This window comes from Vicia villosa, linkage group LG7 (assembly GCF_029867415.1).
Source record: "Vicia villosa cultivar HV-30 ecotype Madison, WI linkage group LG7, Vvil1.0, whole genome shotgun sequence".
In the NCBI taxonomy this organism is placed as follows: Eukaryota; Viridiplantae; Streptophyta; class Magnoliopsida; order Fabales; family Fabaceae; genus Vicia; species Vicia villosa.
In genome coordinates this window covers 76,018,462-76,039,491 of record NC_081186.1, presented here as the reverse complement: position 1 = coordinate 76,039,491, position 21,030 = coordinate 76,018,462, and the positions used below count along the sequence as shown (strand labels likewise).

The 21,030-nt window shown below is 34.0% G+C and overlaps 2 protein-coding genes across 2 annotated transcripts; both read right to left on the bottom strand.

Annotated features, from left to right (window-relative positions):
* Positions 1 to 470: 470 nt before the first annotated feature.
* Positions 471 to 2,227, bottom strand: LOC131617495 (GDSL esterase/lipase At5g37690-like). The gene is made up of 6 exons (XM_058888776.1): positions 1,926 to 2,227; positions 1,704 to 1,831; positions 1,505 to 1,631; positions 1,299 to 1,411; positions 957 to 1,206; positions 471 to 855 (listed from the first exon to the last, which is right to left on the bottom strand). Exons 1-6 carry the CDS (start codon positions 2,176 to 2,178, stop codon positions 638 to 640), a joined length of 1,089 nt encoding a protein of 362 aa, XP_058744759.1. The 5' UTR covers positions 2,179 to 2,227; the 3' UTR covers positions 471 to 637.
* A 17,114-nt stretch (positions 2,228 to 19,341) lies between these two features.
* LOC131617494 (protein RSI-1-like) lies at positions 19,342 to 20,153 on the bottom strand. Its single transcript, XM_058888775.1, has 2 exons — positions 19,974 to 20,153; positions 19,342 to 19,804 (listed from the first exon to the last, which is right to left on the bottom strand). The coding sequence occupies exons 1-2, from the start codon at positions 20,083 to 20,085 to the stop codon at positions 19,623 to 19,625; spliced, it is 294 nt and encodes a 97-aa protein (XP_058744758.1). The 5' UTR covers positions 20,086 to 20,153; the 3' UTR covers positions 19,342 to 19,622.
* Between the last annotated feature and the right edge of the window lie 877 nt (positions 20,154 to 21,030).

The window sequence follows — 21,030 nt, the reverse complement described above, 5'->3', positions numbered from 1 at the left end:
AATACTCACCAAAGCCACGACCTTTTAAATAAATCGGCCTAGTTACTATTTTTTTGGGGAGGGCTAAAAGCCCAAAAGAAAAAAAAAACACTACACAGGATCAAAACTAGAGCCTAGACAGTCAGTAAGATCCCTATTGAGAAGATCTCGAATAAAATCCGGCATATCATGAAAAACTTCCATACCATAATGCATATGTCTACCCCTCAACGCAAGAGCATTGGCCTAGTTACTATTTTGTTGATGATGAAATATATTTAATCAAAAAAATGGAAAAAATAAATAAATAATTAAAAATTAATCAATTATTGCCTTGTTTATTTTAAAAGTAATGTTAAAACTTATTTTACTTGTTGTTCACATTGCACTACATACTTCTTTGTAGGAGTTCAAGAGCCGATACATGACCTATTTGCTATATAGAATCAGATAGTGAAAACGTTATCTATATGAATTTGCATATATTTGTATCATGATTGGTTTTTGTTACATATCACATGAAAGCATCAGTTACAAACTTGAGTATAATAATAATACTAAAACTTAAATTAGTAGTATGCGATTATCTCTCTAGTAACAATAATTTATCATTGTTACACTTCATTCCTTGCTGCATAAGTTACAAAATACAATATGATTAGGGTGAAGGTGAAGGGCTAGGTGCTGCAGAAGGAGCCGATGCGAAAATACTAGAGAAGAATTTTTCTGCTAGAATAACATTTGCTGCATCTGAAGGATGAAAAGCATCCCAAAATACATATTCATTTCGGTTTTTGCATAACTTCGAGTTTGGCAAGCATAAACCTCCAATGCTTGTGTCCACATTGCAACAAGAGGTATTTGAAACTTTAAAACCTGTGAAATCATCATAGCAAGAAACAAAATGAGTGCATTGTTGTTAAATAAATAAGTAAAGAATCGTGTTCGCAATGCAAAGTTTAGAGTGGAAATCTTACCATAAGTAGATGGATTATCGATCAAGTCAAGGACTAAAGGATAGGTATCCGCGAAGACGAGTTTTGCATATGGAAGGCCATGGTTGAGTTTTTTGATTAGGTTTTGTACTTTTGAGTTGAATTGTTGGATCCATTCATTAACTTGCTTTAGACATTGGCCTCTTTTGGATTTAACTCTTTGCGATGGAATACAACCGAGTGGACCGAGTCCATGGAAGACCATTTTTTGTGCTCCTAGTTGATAGAGTCTCTGATATAATCCAATAATTTTAGTATAATGTAAAACACATGATGTTGATTTAATCAAGTATCATGTTCTTGATATGTTAAATGTTCATTTACCTTAAATTGTTGATCTAAGGTTGAGATTAAGAGCTCAATGAACTCATCATGAGTATATTGTTGGCCATCTGCCATGAAGGGCTGCAAGAAATTGTTTACATAATCATTGCTACCTGCATAATTCAGTGTCACCGATTGAAGTATTACCGAAGAAGTGTTACCGATTCAAAACAAGAGTACTTTTTTTTGGACGGAAGAAGTATTACCGATTCCAACGAAGTACGTGGCTTCATTGAAATGTTTTGTGGCAGCAGCTTCACCTAGTTTTGTTATGATTGCATCTTTGGTTTTCTTGAAACTGTTTATTTGATCATCAAAAGACAGTTTCTGAATCTGAAAAATATTCAACACATAAGTTAGACAAGTAACCACTATAGTTTGAATCTTTGAATATGTTATGCTTACAAAGTAAAGTCCTGTGTCATTGAGAATTCCTGCTCCACCAGAAGCATAGTTTACACCTTTGAGTAGATCATCAACATTTTGAGCCACAGACAAATAAGCTGGTGGTGATGGAATTCCAAGCTTTGAAGCTGCAAAAGTTACATATACATAAAAATAAACCAACAAAGCATAGCTTAAATAGTTTATTCAATTTCAAAACTTTGAGATTCAGAAACTATATACATATGATATCACCAATAGTCCTTCCATTGGTGAATCTTCCGGTCGCTTGGCCGCCGCTATAGTCGACTCCATACCAAGGATAGTTAGATTTAGCCAAAGAATATTGTAGATAATTATTGTTGCCAACATCTGTCAAAGAATCACCAAATATATAGGTAACAATCTTATCTGCAAAAGCAATTTCAGCTAGTGAAAAGATACATGCAACCAAAACAAGCCTTAGTATTATTGACATTTTGAATGTTTTCAGCATATAAATCCAATTCTTACATTGCTGAAAACATAGAAATGAATATGAGTTTTATAGTAGAAGTATATACTATAGATTCAAGTTGTTGTGTTACACACTATTGTTTCAATCTTGCAATTATGAATGTTTGGTGGTTATTTTCCAAACCACATCAAAACTTGAGGTGTGAAAAAAATGATTTCTCTATAATCTAAGTTGGTTGTTGAAGTCAATTAGGAGTTGGCCAACTCAGATAATTAAGCTTTGATTAGTTCTTTCACTTCAATGGAACTAGTGTTCTTATTTCTAATGCATTTACTATGATTTGCATCATTCAATTCATTTTCTTGTTCTTCATGCAAGTTACTTGAAGGACAAGCAAATTAACTTTGTCAAAGGATGATGATAATATGAATTGCATTAAATATCTTTGTTTACCAACTTTACATTAGGTCTGTTAAAAGTAATTAATAGAAGATTTACTTAAAATTAAACTTGGTCTTATAAAGTTATAGTGCTGTTTGTGATTAATTAAGGTGCTATATAGTTTTGTTAATTTCAATCCTACCACATATCTTGGTGAGAGGACTTTGAAAAATGACAAAACCAGGTCAATATTTTGCAAGGAACCAAGTAAGAGATTTCTAGCTATAATGTTTCTTACCTGCTTTGCTCACACAATTTTGAGAAAAGTTGGAAATAATATGGCCAATTATTTTTATTGTTGCAATTTGCACTTTAACGCTTACACCCTAAGTTTTAAACTTTTATGTAATATAATTTGTACCTCACAAATTTGTTATGTAAATTGATTTGGGTATTGTTCCTTATACCTATGGTTGCATACTCTATGGAAATCTCAAAATTTAGACATGTTTGTTAAATATCAAATTACAAAATCAGAGAGGCACTATTATTTTTGTCAAAAATATATCTGCTCCGGACATCGGATTACAATATTCAAAAATTTAAATAGAAAAATAAATTTAACTATCATCTTGCATGTATATCATCACTCTTCATGACTCCATGATCATAACACCAATTTTTAAACAACTCTACAAAAATCTCTTTCCATTCTCATTTAAGATTTTTACTTCAAAACAATCTTATGTATTTTAGAATCAAAATGAGAAAAAAAAGTAACTAGAATTTCAGATAATGTACACGTATTTCATTGATCATTACTTGAGATCACCTAGTTTGGTTTGTTTAAATATGTACGTTGCGTATGAATTTTGAAATTCAAATTCCGTTATATTTTGTATGGAAAGTGAAATTTGGAAGGTTTTGATTCTAAATGTGAACTGTCTTCTTCCATGATTGGTTGTAGTTATGGTGCACCATGATGTTGTCCATGGTGCTATCTTCGAGGCTATTGTTTCTATTATTGCTATACCGAGTGATATCCACGTGGACATTGGAAAAGATTTACAAATAAAAAGGAGTTTGCTATGCGTGACCACATGCTTCAATGGGTTCACATAGAGGCTGCCAAGTTAGGGTTCAACATTGTAATCGTGAGGTCTGATTCTGATAGAAGACGTGCATTTTTGACAATGAGATACAAAAGAAGTTACAAGTATAAACAACTTATCTAGAAGTTTAAGCACTATGACACCAGAATGAGGAAATATGAGTGTCCTTTTAAGTTGTGCGGGTTCCACAATACGAATAATACATGGACATTTACTGTGGTTTATAATATGCATAATTATATTTTATGTTACAAGTTTACCGATTTCCCATTGTATATCGTCTGAATTATGAAGAGAAGAAACTTGTTTCTGACATGATATTGAACACGGTTCACCCCAAAAACATACTCTCAACTTTAAAAAGGAAAAAACCCGAAAGTGTCGCAAATATTAGACTAGTATATAATGTTCACACTCGAGACAAAAAAGCGATAAGAGGTCAAAAATATGAAAAGCAACAATTGTTGAAACTGTTGGATGATGATCATTATGTATATACGCATAAACTGTGTGAATATAGAAAACCCATTTGAGATGCATTTTGAGCTCATCCAGATTCCATCAAGTTGTTCAACACATTCCCCACTATGTTGATTATTGATTCAACATATAAAACCAACAAGTACTACCTACTACTTTTGGCCACTTTTGGAAATTATTGGTCTTACTTCTATATATATAACTATTTCTATTAGGCTTACACTTTTGGAAAGTGAAAAGGAGGACAATGTTACGTGAGCTTTAGAAGTGTGTCATACTATGTTGAAAGACCAAGAAAATAAGTAACATGTGATTGTCACCGATCGCGACACATAGATGAATTCGGTTACAGAGGTGTTTTCTACATCATATGCTTTACTGTGTAGGTATAAATAACGAAAAATGTGAGATAGACTTAAGCCTGCGACAGGGACCAAATAAATTAAGGGTGGAGATGGGAAAATAGTCAAACCTAGTAAGATATTGGAAAGTATAATGGATGTCGAGAATGCTATGATAAATTCATCTACATCAAAGTTATATGTGGAATTTGTCATATTGTTTAGAAAGGTGTGTTTGACATATCCAGATTTCTTGAAATATGGGTGAAAGCATAATTCTAGACATAATGAAAGAGAAGATTGTTTGTGCATCCAATCAAGTTAGATACTTTGGAAATACTACAACTAATAGTTTTGAATCTACTCATGCCACATTAAAGAATAGGTTGGGAAATAGTAAAGGGAATTTGTGTACGAGTTAGGAACTAGTGAACAAAATAATTCAAAATCAACATAATGAGATCCAAACATCATTTGGTCGAAGCATCACATTATTAAAAAAATAGATTCAAAGATAAAAATATTTATTCATAGTTGGTCAACAGTATATCTTGAGCGGGATTGAATTTTATTTACCATGAAGCTAAGCGAGCAAAAAAAAAAACAAGTTCAAATACCTCAAAATGCGGTTGTACACTTAGGAGAACATATGGTTTTTTATGTTCTTGTTTAATTTTCAAGAAGATGAAACTTGATAGGCCCATATAGATGGGTAAGGTTCACTCGCACTGAAAAAGGCTTTGGTTTGATGATGATGGTATGGTGAAGGAGAGTAAATAAAATATATCTACTATGACATAAAGAGAGGTGATTTAAAAGAGATTTTTGGAAGTTGATGATAACATGAAACTTCACCTCAAAGAGCACTCGATGAAGATTTCTCGTCCAGAAACCCCAAATTTAAACCCACCCGCAAAATCAGTAAAAATAAAGTGTGCTCCTAAGAAAGTCAAACCAACATCTAGTGACAATTCAATCTAGTTATTTCCATAATATTTAGAGCATGTTAGACACACTTTTTCCATACTCTCCAATTTCACAATTCAAAAAAAGTTCAATCAAATGTGCACGCATAAGTAAACCACCTCCTTCACCACCTTAACCTTCTTTACAAAAAATGCTAAATACTGAAGAGACGTTGGTTTTTATGCATAAATATAATGATTGAATTGTAGATGTTAAGGGTGGCAGTAACTACGGTTATCATGTTGTTTCAGCTTTACGCGGTAATAGAGAGGAGAATCATGCATTTGTATACCAACATCTTATTAAAGAGTTGAAGGTACATAAGGAATCATACGTAAAAAATTTTGGGAAAAAAGAATAATGTGATATCATTTATGCATCTCTTATTCCTCGTGTTAGCAGTCCAACATCGGAGGATAAATGAATGTGTTTCCCTGAAATGGATCATCTTAAAGAAAGTGATTATTTATTATTAGTATCTATAGTATGATCCAACTTATCAGATTCATCAATCACATCATTATTGATATCTCTTTGCTTATCTACAACTCGATTTTATTACTAGCAACAATAGTATCATTAGGGATAACAAATTTGAAGGACGTACCATGTACAATATTAAAAGGAAATTTTTCAACAAAAACTTCAATAGGGGAGCTCTCAGTGTTAACATCAATTGAAAGGGGGCTGAGATTCATTTTAGGTTCCTTGGTGGCTTTCATGTTCCCATGAGGATCAGACACACCACCAGTTATTTCAGACATAGAAAAGGGATTGCAATTATCTTCCTTCTTCAAAGTCTTGTGCTTAAATTCCTTAGGCTTTACGAGAGGAGAAATACCTTCGGACTTACCATCGACTTTCTCTCATAGCAATATCCCCTTAATATGAATACCATGAGCATTTGTAACAACAACATCCTTTTTGGAGACTCTGTTCTTCAAAATCTTCTTATATTTCCCATATATGTTAGTCTCTTGCCTAACATCTTTTTTTATCAAATGAGTACAACATACCATTGTCAAATGTTCAAGTTATGTATTTAATGATATACTTGACCTGAGTAAGATGACTAATCTTAGGATTTGCTTAATCGCAACTATAAACGCCTATGAAAAAAGTAATGTTCGTACGACTGACACTGAGTTTAAGAGGCTACCAATCATACTTTTGTAGAGACTTTGATCAATAATTACTCCTTGTTCATCTTTATAAAGTAGTACATGAGTTCCAACAGGTATGCGTTTGTGTCTTGCATTCTCTAAGACAAATTTCTTCACAGTGTTTTTAGCATATTTACTTTGGGAAATAAAGATGCCCCCTTCATTTGTTTCACTTTGAAGCCAAGAAAATATGTAAGCTCACTTACCATGCTCATCTCAAATTCCGCTTGCAATTGTTGAACAAAATGATCCATCATCTCTCTTGACATCCCTCCAAACACAATGTCGTTAACATGTATCTAAGTTATCAAAATATTTTTATTGTCCTTCTTCATAAATAGAATTTTGTCGATTCCTCCTCGAACATAACCATGCATAGTAATAAGTAATGTAAGTCTCTCATAACATGCCATGAGTTCCTGTTTGAGCTCATAGAGAGATTTTCTTAGTTTGTAGACATGATTGGGAAGACATGGATCAATAAGTCTATTTGGATGCTCAACAAAGACTTCCTCATTAAAGTACAAATTAGGGAAGACACTTTTTAGATCCATCAGATAAAGTTTGAACTTAAGGAGACAAGATAATCAAAGTAAAATTTGAATAGCTTCTAGACAAGTAACAATAGCAAAAGTTTCATCAACTTCAACATTTTCGATCTGAGTGTAGTCCTGAGCCATAAGATGCACTTTATTTCTAATAACATTCTCATTCTCATCAGACTTATTCTTAAGTCCATTTTGTCTCAATGATATTTATAGAATTGGGTCTATGAACAAGTTCTCATATTTCATTTCTTTCAAAGTGAACAAGTTCTTCCTATATAACATTAAACCAAAATTAATCATTGAGGGCCTCTTTCACATTTTTTGGATCAACTTTTGTTATAAAACACATACTAGATATCATTTCTCTATAATTAACTGGTTCTTTTCTTTATGTAGTGATTCATTCATCTAGATCTCATATAATAATCTCAATAGGATGATTGATCTTGATCATTTCTGGTGGTTCTTTTCTTTCTGAAGCACTATCCTCATCATCATTTGAATCTTAATATTCTTTTATAAGACTATAGGTTATTCTTCTTATTGTCTAGAACATTTGGCTTAGATTTTGATTTGTAACACCATAATATTCTTCTTTGTGGGAGATCATTTCAATATGATAGTTACTAACAATGATATTTAAGGATTCCATCATGGATTTAGTGCGCTTAAACACCTTATATGCCTTTTTGTGAAGGGAATACCCTAGAAAGATTCCTTCGTCAATCTTTGGATCAAGTTTCCTTCTTTGTTCACGATCACCAAAAATATAGCAAATACTGCCAAACACGTGGAATTATTTAACATCTGGTTTCCTTGCCCTTCATAGCTCATAATGAGTAACCTTTATACATAGTCGAATAGTTACTCGATTGTGAATATGACAATTAATATTCATTCCTTCAGCAATAATCTTCCTCACATTTCTATGATTTAGGTTCCCAAGCTTTTTGTGCCATATCTTAGTTTATTCAATTTTGGAATTGAGACATGATTGGGGATGATTACTGTTAGAAGGAAACCAAATGTAGTAGTTTATTTGTAAAAAAATTCCCCTTTATTAGTTAGGTATGTTGTTTATATGTGACAGTGCACTCTATATTATTAAACTAAATGCATAAACCTTGATCACATGATTGCGTGATGCTTATAAGAGTAGCGATAAGAGCACCAACTTAAAAAACATCGTTAAGGCAAGGGAAACCAAGATAGTCTAAATGTGATTTCCAATAATTTTCCATTTAGCACCATCACCAAAGGTAACATAGTTGTTGAAATATGATTTGATATTTTTTAGATAGTTTCTTTCACCATTCATGTGTCTAGAGAAACCATTATCAAGGTACTAGTTTTCACATTCCATTAAGGATATAGTTGTTTATGATGTAATTTTTTACCATATAATTTATAGTCGTAAGGCCGAATGTGATCACATCGAACACAATAATGGCATTCCTTATTGTTCCAGAAAGAGGATTTAGTATGTTGGTAATAATGTTTTGTAGGTCTTTGAGACATTTTATCCGACATCTAGATTTATGATTTGTGAATAGGAGGAACAAACAAAGTCTTTGGGTTGGACAACTTTCTAGTATATTTAATTCCCTTCATGTCTTTTGCAGGTTTGCACATACCTAAAATGTCATCAAGATTATCAGTTCTAAAATTCAGCATGCAAACAGATTTGGTCATTCCATCAAATTCAGAATTGAGGTGACCAACTTCTTTCTTCAATTCGGTAATAGTGAGCATGAGACAAGTTCTTTCTTGAAGAATGGATTTGATTCTTTCCTTTTGACTTTCAACAACTTGGCATCCTTCAATCCACTTAAGATAAAGAGTCTTATATTCTCCAGCAAGAGCATCATCAAATAGATCATCATTAATGACATTTCCATTATCACAAGGAAGCATCATTATTGGGTATCTCGTAATTGGAATTCACTTCCTCCGTTGAAGCGAATAGTAAATGCCACAATGTTGTTTATTTGATCAGACTCACTTCCTTCGTCTAACTCTTCATAAAAGAAATTGGCATTGTGGATTTTTATTTGATTATTGAGAAAATTTGGGCATTCAACTTGAATGTGTCTAAATCCTTCGCATTCAGAACATTGGAACCCTTTGGCTCTGTTAGGATATTTGAAGTTGTATCTTTCACCATCTTTTCCTTGATGATGAAGGTTTGAATTCTGTTGTTGATTGTCTTGGACATTAGTAGACACATTATTTCCATATCTTCTATCAAGTTTTCTTATGACCTTACTAAAATTATTAGCTAGCATGTCAATAGACTCGTGCATATTTTCATCACTTTCATGAGCTACTTGGTATTCATAATCAATAATATCCATTTTGAATGCTACACTCTTACTTTTTTTCTTTGATTTGCCATCAATGGACATCTTAAATGTGAACAAGGAGCTAATCAATTCATCAACTTTCATCGTGGAGACATTTTGAGGTTCCTTCATTGGGGTAACCTTCATGTCAAACCTCTTCGACATATATCTTAGAATTTTTCTCACAAATTTCCCATCTTACATCTTTTCACCAAGAGCAAATGAGTTATTAACAATGTCACAAAGGCGAACATTGAATTCATAAATAGGTACATCCTGAAACGTCTTTAAGTTTTCAAATTTTGTGGTAAGAAGTTGAAGTCTTAACAAATGAACTTTGGAGGTACCCTCATGAGCAACCTAAAAAATTTCTAATGCATCTTTAGCACTAGTGCAGGTCTAATGATCCTAGAGATATTTTTGTTGACTTCGTGGTAAGTATTATTAAGAGAACAAGAATTCTCAAGCACAACTTCATCTTCAGCACGTGGCAATCTTTTTTTGGCTTTATGGATTCAGAATTATACCCAGTTATGGCCGTTGAAGGAGTCCATCCATTAATGATAGCTTTTTAAGGCTTTCCATCCATGGATTTAAGAAAAGCAACCATGTGAGTCTTTCAATAGTCATAATTAGTATCATCGAGAATTGGAGGACGATTAAGATATCCACCTTCTTTGATATTGTCTATCTTAAACATAATGTATTAGATACCTTGAAAAACACCCTTCCAGAAAAAGGTGTATGCTTTGATGCCAATTTAAATTTTGTTTGATCAGCAACAAGATGTCGCAAACAATGTTAAAATAATGTGTGGGATAAGATGATCTAAATTAATCGATAGGCGATCAAATAAGAAATAAATAGAAGACATCAAGAATTGGTAACTCAGTTCGGTACAATAACAACCTACATCTAGAGGGCAGTGGCCCAAAGTAAAGAAAATTCATTAACTACAAGTAGTTAATAGTACATGACAGTCTCATTTAAACCCTCTCAGTTTAGTGTTATTTTTTAATACTACACGTGAATTTCAACTCAAGCTCTCATTGAATCAGAGATCTCCCTCACTTTAACTCAGACACTCTCTCAAGTATTTGTAAGACCCAATTATTTGAAACGTAACAAATTTCACGATTTCAAATCGAAAATCCTATCTCTCTTAAGTATGAAAGTCTAACAAAAATATGGTTTTACACAAATATTACAACAACAAAAAACTCAACAAAACTATTAAATCCCACACAAGAATTTTTCTTCTAAAAGTGAGTTTTTAAATAACAAAAACAATCTCTTTATAGAGTTTAAGATCCAGTCAAAAACCCATTAGTGTGAATAAAAAATTTAGCAAACCATACCTTTTAATTTAAATCTAATCCAATAAATTTTCTTCATGCAAATTTTGTTTTAATTAAATCTTTCTCACAATGATTAAGTTTAAAAAATCTTTATGAGAGACACACCACATATGCACTCAAAACCTTAAGTTGATAGGTGTGTGGGTTCTCTCACTTGTAAAGTGCTTAATCTTACCTTTTTCTAATCAATGTGGAACTTCTTCCACACTTGATTCTCAACACTCCCCCTCAAGTGCAAGTTTATACACAATGCTCTCCCTCGAGTGGAAGTTCTTTCTTCCACACACACTTGTAGTGCCGTTAACACTCTCTTACGGGACACCTCCAATCTACCACCTGTGGAGAGTACTCTCAATACAAGTAAGTTGGTCCCTTCACTCGAAACTAAAGGATCATGATACCACTGTTGGAGGCAACTCGGAGGTTCAACACGGGAGAGTATTTTACACTTGGGACACACCTTTGTGAGAGACACACCACATATTCACCCAAAATCTTAAAGTGATAGGTGTGTGAATTCTCTCACTTATAAAATGCTCAATATTCCCTTTTTTTAGTCAATGTGGCACTTCTTCCTCACACTTGATTCTTAACAATATGAACAAAATTTAAATAATTTTTTTAATTAATGTTAAAAATAACTAAAGCAAACACAAACATTTAGAGAATTTCTAACCTCACCCCATACATCTCTGACGCACCACCGAATTGGTAAAAATGCCCTCCAGCTTCCGTAGATGCATCTCCGAAAGCACCTTTTTTTTACATTTGCGTGAAAATGTTCCGTAGTTGCATCCACGGAATCAACCCAGACCCAGATAACCATAACAACAACATTTGTAACGATAAAAAATATTTATTAAATAAAATCGGCATTAAATTGAAATTTCCAACAGTAAATTAAGAAATCTAAGAAATTACAACAGTCAAAACAATATCATTTGATCCATGCATCATTTGAATGGCATCAATTTCGTTTTTCACCTCATCCCACCAACGTTCCGTTTCTCCAGTCTCAAGCGAGGTCTTTATTCTAAGCCTCTGAATCCTTCTGATGATTTCGCCAGTTTTGTACTCTCCTTCTAACCAAGACATGAGACCCCTTTTAAGTTGGTCAAAGAAATGGATGTGCCAAAATTTTATTGGCATCGGGGGTTTGAGAGGAGAGAAAATAACATGCCCATCCCTTTTGAAAATAATCGTTTTAGGAGCAGGACACTTGGATGATGTTCGCTTCCATGAGCATGGCCTAGGGAATGCCATTTTTGTGTTTGTGTGTAATACAATCCTAGAAACCCAAAATTTATAGAAGCCCTTGGTGAATATGGACCATACAATCTTTGTCACAGAATGTCCCATAGGTATATCCACGGAAGGATCACAGATATTTTGCTTCCGTAGATGTACCTACGGAAAAAACCCATAAATTTCATAATTAGTCCCTTCCGTAGATACATCTATGAAAGTTTCGTTGTTAGTTTTTTTAACAGAACAGAATGTAGTAGTAATAGAAGTAGAAGGAAAAACACATAAACACATAAACTAATACTTCACAAAAAATGATTATATTGCTATGTTAAAGAGTGCATATATTACACTTTGAAACTGGAAAATACATCAAAAGAACTGTCCTCGACTAAATCTATTGGTGATTCCAATTTTTACTTTTCCGCATTCGATTCTTTTTTGATATTCTTCAATCTTCCGAATTCGTGCATCATATCCACAAAAATATCCGACCACGTCTCGGCAATCTCGGTATGATGAAGCGCTCATTCCGGTGACGTAAGTGGTATGGGGCATCCTGGTTTCAAGTAAACTTGCACAAAATGTTTCAATTTTGCGAGCCATCCAACACATATAATACGGTCATTTGGATTTGTAGGAGGTGCGGTGCGGAGCGGAAAAATGGTTTCCGAAAAACCATAATTTTTCAAGTCAATGCATACCATGTCATATGCGCATGCAATAAAATGTCCCATTTCCAGGAATCTCATCCATTTTGAAATCGGTGCGTAAGCGCCTAACCAAGGAACAAGAGCTTCGTTAACCGAATAAATTTAGCTTTGTCTCCAAATACCCGCGTGTATGAGTCTTTATGGTTTATCAACTCTTCGATAAATTCATGACAGACAAGCTTATGGGCATCCTCTCTCTTACCAAGCAAAGTCGATACGACCCGAAATTCGCAATTAACGTCCCCCGCCACATTGATGATCCATCGATGCATTTGTGCATAAAAATCGACATTCATCGATGAATGGAATTTTTGGAGCAACATGTACCTATTCGATTGATGTAATTTTTGGAGCAATAGGTGCCGCAGTCGGAACTTTCGGTGGAATAGGTGTCGGAGACGGTTTGCTAATGCGAACTCCTTTGTTTGAACTTTTTTGAGATATTTGCAATTTCTGAGTAGGTGATTCAGGAAAGAGTTTGTCGATGTGCTCACAATATGAATGAGACTGTGTAGTCGAGTTGTCATTCGGCGTAGGCTTCACTTTCTTCGGAACACCCTTTGTCTTAACTGGTTGAGACGGCGGTTTCATGTTGGTTGTTTCTAGAAATCCGAACTTCCGCAATTATTCTTTGATGTGGAGTTTCATGTTGTCACCGACCTCGAAAACCTCTATTGTATCGCTTCCAATTTGGAAGTAATAGCAATATTCAATTTTTCTCCTTCGATGCACCCATCGTCATCAAAACTAGTCTCACCTTTTTATCGATAACACAAACACACAAGAGACCATACGTGCTAGTAATAATGCAACCACACTTTGCGTTATCGCCACCAAAAGTTTCACCTCGTTTGGCCTCGGGAAAGATATAGTTCAATCCGGCCCGAGACATATTGCCGATCAATTGAGAGTAAAGGATATTGTCCTTAAATCGATACTCCAACACCGTAATGCTCCGACCGAACGAGGTTTGTATCTCATTGTGTTGGTTTTTAATCATGAGATTTACAGTGTCCCAATATCGACACAGTCACCCTTGCTATTACCCAACCAATTTTTCAAAGTAGCATGTGCCGACTCAATTCTATTGGTGGTTGTAATCCCAAGGTGTCGGACATTATCAGTCCACGCACAAACAAACTTCTCCTTCTCCTTGTCAAGAATGGTGCTTTCAACATATTTCAATAAATCGGGATAATTTTCACATACTTTCCAAAATTGAAATACGGCATCAGCGTATAATTATTCTGTCTAAAAACTTGTAATACGAGCCCATGCATCCATTATTTAGGCAACAACCACTCCGGGCTTCACCGGTTTCCCACCTTCGGTCTCTACTTGTTTCGTACCCACATCGGGTTTAACCTTACTTCTCACATTACATGGTATGTGATATCGACAAATTAATGCATTAGAAAAAGGAAATACTTTTGCAACCGCATTCATCAAAGTGGTATTGTGATCTGTAACAATCCCCTTAGGCATCTCGACTTGTTGCTTCAAAAGTGACCGACACTCCTCCAATGCCCACCTAAAATTATCCTCCTTTTCACACTCCAAAAAAGCAAAATCAACGGCGTACGTCTTTTCGGTGGTTGTAACACCGACCATCTCAAATAATGGAAGTTGATACTTGTTGGTCTTTTAGGTAGAATCAAGAAGGAGCATTGTCGGGAAAGTGTTAAACAACTTTATCGAATCTGAATGAGTCCAAAAAATATCTCGGACCGTAACCCCGTCATCACAAGTTCTGTACCGCGACACATATTTGTCGTCATCCAACATTATCAACAGTTGTTGCATCTCATTCATATCTCTCCTACTCGCATTTCTATTACGGTACCGTTGATTATACACTTGCCTTATTTTTGGTTGGACAAGATTCAAGGACATGTCATTAATACATGTTTTCTCTTCCGGATTGAGCCAACATACACTAGAATGTCCTTGTAATTTTGCGAAGAAATCATGGTTATGCAAACCACAAATAATAGAGAATCTCCACTTATTTCTAGCCAGCATGTAACCACAGATTTTAAATGGGCACTCGTATTTCCTAGTACCCGTGTTGTCTCTTTTAAAATTCCTTAGAGGAGGATGGTATTTCTCGCTTCTTTCGCACAACAATATTATGAAAGGGTTTCTTCTTGTCGTACGATTATCCGATCTTCCTATTACCGCACTAAAACCAAGGTTAGTTGCATTCCTATGAATCCATGTTAGCATGCTTTCATGATCATCAAAGTCTTGCTTGCTATTAAAGTCACCGCCGACATCTACCGTCTTTGCGACTTCCCCTTTAACACTCGGAGAAACGTCGACTAAAGGAACTACTTCTCTTGCGATATTATCTGGGTGCACCATACCTATTTGCAAACAATTTTCAAAATAACAAAAAAATTACAACACTGCTGGAAAAAACTACACATACATTGTTCCGTAGATGCACCTACGGAAGTGTTCATCTTCAACAAGTTCCGTAGATGCATCTACAGAAGTAACATTACTTTTTTTAATAGAAATTTAATGCATAATGTGAGCAATGCAATGGTTGAAGATGAATATTTACCTAAAATTCAGCCTTCTCTTGCTTCCTTTGATTTGTTGCACCAAAAAGTTTGAGTTTTGGAGTGAAAATGGTATTGGAGAATTAGGGTTTTTAGGTTGTGGAGAGTGGTGTTAATGAAGAAATGTAACAATGAGGGAGTGATCAAGCTGGTTCAAACTGTACCAATTAACATAAATATGCGGGAAACCAAGTTCTAACATGATGTGGTGGAGAGCTGACCATTCCACCGTGTCGTAAGCTTTTTGAACATCCATTTGCACCATACATCTCGGAGAGATATGTTTTCGACCGTAACCCCGAATAAGTTCTTGCGCCATCATAATATTGTCATGAATAATTCTGCCCGGGACAAAAGCTGATTGGTTTTCGTGGACCACCGAATTTATCACCTCACCCAATCTAGCTGTAAGAATTTTGGAGATAATTTTATAAGTGGTAGTACAACAAGCAATAGGCTTCATGTCCTTGATTGTGTTGGCTCCCGGAAATTTAGGGATGAGAGTAATAAGCGAACAGTTTACTGCCATATACATCTTACATGTCGCAAAGAATTCCAGAACAGCTTCCCTCACATCGTCTTTAACAACATGCCAGGACTTTTTAAAAAAGAAAGCATTAAACCCATCAATCCCGGGGGCTTTGCTGTCGCCGATACTCTCTAAAGCTGCTAGAATTTCCGCATCCTGAACTTGGCGGATGAGACTACTTGCAGCAGTAGCAGAAAGAGTTCTACCGTTACGTAAAGCCGACATGTCAATACACCGCAAATCCGTTGCATTTGTGCCTACCAAAGACGAATAGAAATCCACAATTTCCTTTTCAATTTCCTCTGGCGTACATAACAGACCCCCCGATAAAGCCTGCATAGTATGGATACCATTCTGCTTGTTTTTCTCCTTAACTGACGCATGGAAGAACGAATTATTACCATCGCCTAAACGGAGCCACTGAATCTTAGATTTCTGCATAAGGATGTTTTCCTCCCTCTGGTTAAGCTCCATTAAATGGTCAGTACACTGCTTGACAAGGTTAATGGCGCTTTCATCAAAAAGATTAGTGTTGAGTTGTGCTTGAGCTTGCTCCAAATTTTCCCTTGCCTGCTGAATGTTCAGTTGGATGTTTGTGTATTTTCTGTTAAGCTTACGTAACACCAGCTGAAGGTTTAACAACTTGCGCCAAAGTTTATACATTGCCGTGCCTTCTACCTTTTGCTGCCACGAACTAGAAATTATCTGCTCATAAGATTCATCCTCTGTTGTGCAGTTGATGAATTTGAACATCTTCTTCCGGTTGCCGTATTGCACTTGCGTGTTAACTTTTAAAGGAGCATGGTCTGAAATGTTTGGCAGAAGAATATCCACCGTGACATCTTGGTATTTTTGAAACCATTGCACGTTACCAATGAGCCTGTCGATGCGAGAGTAAATTGCACCCGTCTCATGCTTGTTCGACCACGTAAAATGGGGACCTTTGGTACTTGCTTCAAACAGCCCTGTAACTTGCATCATCTGTGTTAGATCTCTGAATTCAGCCTCATGGACTTCGTTGCCTCCGATCCGATCTTGACTCGTGAGCACGTTGTTAAAGTCACCCATTACTATCCAAGGACAGTTCATAGTAGCGCCAATTTTTTCTATTTCCTGCCACAGACGTTTCCTTTTATCTAATTGGTTATATGCATACAAGATCGTTGCGACATACTGAGTAGATTTGTCGAGGTCATAAACTGCAACATGGATGTATTGATCAGCTGTGTTCAGAACCTCGATGTGCACCGCAGCCTCTTTCCAAAGAACCCATATCCTACCGTTATCGTGATGCGTATAATTGTCAACACATCTCCATGCTGTCCCAAATTTATTCCTGATTTTTTCTGCACTCTTTTTTTTCACTCGTGTTTCCAACAAAGCGACGACCGGTACATTGAATCTAGAGAGACAGGAGCTAATCTCTCGGTGTCGTGCTTCTTTGTTCATGCCCCTTACGTTCCAAGTGACTAACATGGGACAATTGGAGCTTCCTCTATAGGACGGTCCCCAATCCTAAGAGGCGAGAAGCTGTTTTGAAATCGTTTCGTCATGGTTGCTTTCGGCGATACCTCCACTTGCTGTTTCCCTCGGTCCTTACTCGAAGTAACAGTCGTCCACTGTCCATTATCTTCCTTTCCATCTGTAACATTACTCGGTTCTGCTACTACTCGATGCTGCACCAGTGGCTCATGCTGAACCGTGGCAATCGGTTTTGTGACTGGTTTCCATGCTTTCGCTGCATGTTGTATTGGTTTCTTTGGTTGCACAGAACAATCATGTCCAATTTTCAAGCAAGTATGGCAATATTTAGGTCTCCATTCATACTCAATTTTTTGTTCCAAGACCTTGCCATTGTGGTCCCTAATGTTTACCGTTTCTCGAGGTTTTTGTGTGACATCAACTTCAATTAAAACTCTAGCGTAAGATATTCTCAGCTTCTTTGCGGTGCATTCATCGGTGGCGATCGGTGTTCCAACTGTGCTTGCAATTTTTGACAGACTCTTCTCTCCCCATAGGTGCAACGGTAAATTTGGAAAGGTAACCCATAGCGGCAGAATACGCAGTATATTTTTAAATTCATTTTAATTGAAATAATTTTTTTCAAACTAAAATTATTATTATTCTTAAAAAATATTGTATCTTAAAATAAAAATTATTTCAAATTATATTTCTTCGTTATTAATATTCAATTTCTAAAATTAATTTTTAAAAACTAAATATAATTTTAAATGTAAATTAACAATCATTTAAAATATGAATTAATAAATTATTGGAATATTTTGATTAATAATTTATTAGTAATAATAATAATAATAATAATAATAATAATAATAATAATAATATTAAAATAATAAAAAGAGAAAAATTAGTTGGAAAGAGGAAACTGAAAAGTGAGTTGGAAAGAGAAAAGTGAAAAGTGAATTGAAAAAAATTAATAAAAGACGTTTTTTACCCCTAAATTATTAATTTAGACTAAAATAATAAAAAGGTATTTTTGTGATTTCCCGAACTACAACTTTTTTTATATTATAGATTCATTTTAATTGAAATAATTTTTTTCAAACTAAAATTATTATTATTCTTAAAAATTATTGTATCTTAAAATAAAAATTATTTCAAATTATATTTCTTCGTTATTAATATTTAATTTCTAAAATTAATTTTTAAAAATTAAATATAATTTTATATGTAAATTAACCGTCATTTAAAATATGAATTAATAAATTATTGAAATATTTTAATTAATAATTTATTAGAAATAATAATAATAATAATAATAATAATAATAATAATAATAATAATAATAATAAAGTAATAAAAAGTAAAAAAATTAGTTGGAAAGAGAAAAGTGAAAAGTGAGTTGTAAAAAGAAAAGTGAAAAGTGAAAAGTGAATTGGAAAAAATTAATAAAAGACATTTTTTTACCCCTAAATTATTAATTTAGACTAAGATAATAAAAGAGTATTTTTTGATTTCCAAAACTACAACTTTTTTTATATTATAGATAGATATTTCATATATACATAAGGTGTCACCAATTATAATATTCAAATGAGGAATGATATTCCTACACTGGTTGTTACAACTGCACCGTATTTTTGTACGGTTTGATTCCTTTTATCATATTTAACAAGGTGAATTCTTATTTACCCAACTCAAAAAGTTGGGTAAGGTTACCTTCTTTGTAAAAAGCTTTGGAAATAACAAATATTTATAGTATTTTAATAAATAATTAAATATATTAAATTAGATGAAATTATGTGATTGATTGGAGGTACACTACCCAACTTTTTGTGATGGATAGTGAAGTTGTCCCCATTTAACAATTATTTTTCACTTTTTCCAATGCAAATGATCACATTCCTTGGCTGTATTTTGGTGGTGTAGCAATACAGTGTAAGAACTTTGGTGTTAAAATAGCAATCCTCTATTCAAATAACACAAATTATTCAAATAACACAAATTGAACTAAATATGCACTAGTAGTACTACAAAGAGCAACAGAGCATTGCTTTAATTTTATTGTAGAACATAAGAAACAACATTGAAAAACAAAATGCCAAAATTTAATAAGCCTTCCAACCTTCATATTATGGTTAAAAGAACAAAATCATACATGGTGAGTGTCATTGAAAAGTAAAACCCCTCACCTTTCATACACTATAGGTATGAAAACAATTAGCATTTGCAAATTATAAATATCACATTTCTCAATTATATGAGGAAATTAAAAGCCTAAGGGCATTTTGGTCTTCCTTCCTTTGTCTTCCAGCTGTTGTAACAAGGACAAACTTGCTTGTTTCCATACACACCCGGTGGAACACAGAGACATGCAGCACAACATTTTTGGCAGAAAAACATGCATGGCTTCTTGTGTGAAGTTGCAGAACAACGATACGTACACCTTGGCTTACAATCTGTTTTTTATATAAAATAAATTAATTAATACACTTTAAAACATGATTACTTTGAAAAAAAATTAACATCCGCATTGTCATTAAAATGTAACAATATTATTAAAGTATATTATTTCAATTTAATGTATCTGCATAAATATCAACTGAACTAACTTAACAAGACTATTACCTGAAGGGCGGAGTTTTGCTCGTCCATAAGCCTCGGCTACATTGGAGAATGTAACCAAAAGAAGCAAAGAGATGACAACCAAGATGGAGGAGTTAGAGCAACGTACTGCCATTGTTGTGCAAGTAAAACTTTCTTTTGAATATGAATAGAAAAGTTTTAGATGTATTTCATTTGGGAAATGATAGATAGATATTTATAGGATTAAAAGAGAGACAAAATGATTAAGAAAAAAAAAGTAGTTAAAGGAAATAGTTTCCGATTTTTAAGGCGTTAAAAAGGGAACAGTAATAATTGCAAAAACGCAAATGAGGTTGCGTGAGATTGTTTGTAATTAGCGATAACAGCGGCGTGTTTGATGTTTAATTTGTTTTTGGTTACATTTTGTCAACTTAGTAACATGGTATTAGTAACAACTAGTAACACTTTTGCATGTGAATGTGTTTTTTGTTTTTCTGTTCATTTTGGTTAGTGATGTACGAAAGATTAATAGAAAAACATGACGGTGTTAGACAAAAATATACTATAATACAACTAGATCTTACATTAGTCATGTTTTTTTTTTTGTTTGTTGTTGATTCCGCGTAAATTCTGTTTAAAGATTTTAACGTTGTTGTTGTTGTTGTAATTTTAGGTTGTGTTGAGAGTTACGGTTAATATATGAATAATAATTATTTGGGGACAACTTCTCTATCCATCACAAAAAGATTGGTAGTGTACATTCCACCAATCAAATGACACCATTTAATTTTTATGTATTTAATTATTTATCATATGAAACAATTGTTTGATGTTTTCAATACATTTTACACTAAAGATAAGCTTACCCACCTTTTTGAGGTGGGTAAATAAGAATTCACCTAATTATTTTATACAGAATTTAAGTTTAGATTGTACAATTCATCTTTCAATAAAGTTCATAAATCACTTGAGTCAAATTATTTAATTAATCAATCGAGTTAAACTCAATTAGAATGTATAAAGCATCTCATTCAAATGTATGTATAAAGTATCGATCGTTAGTTGATTCTGAACTTAGTAGGGAGAATTATGGTTCGAT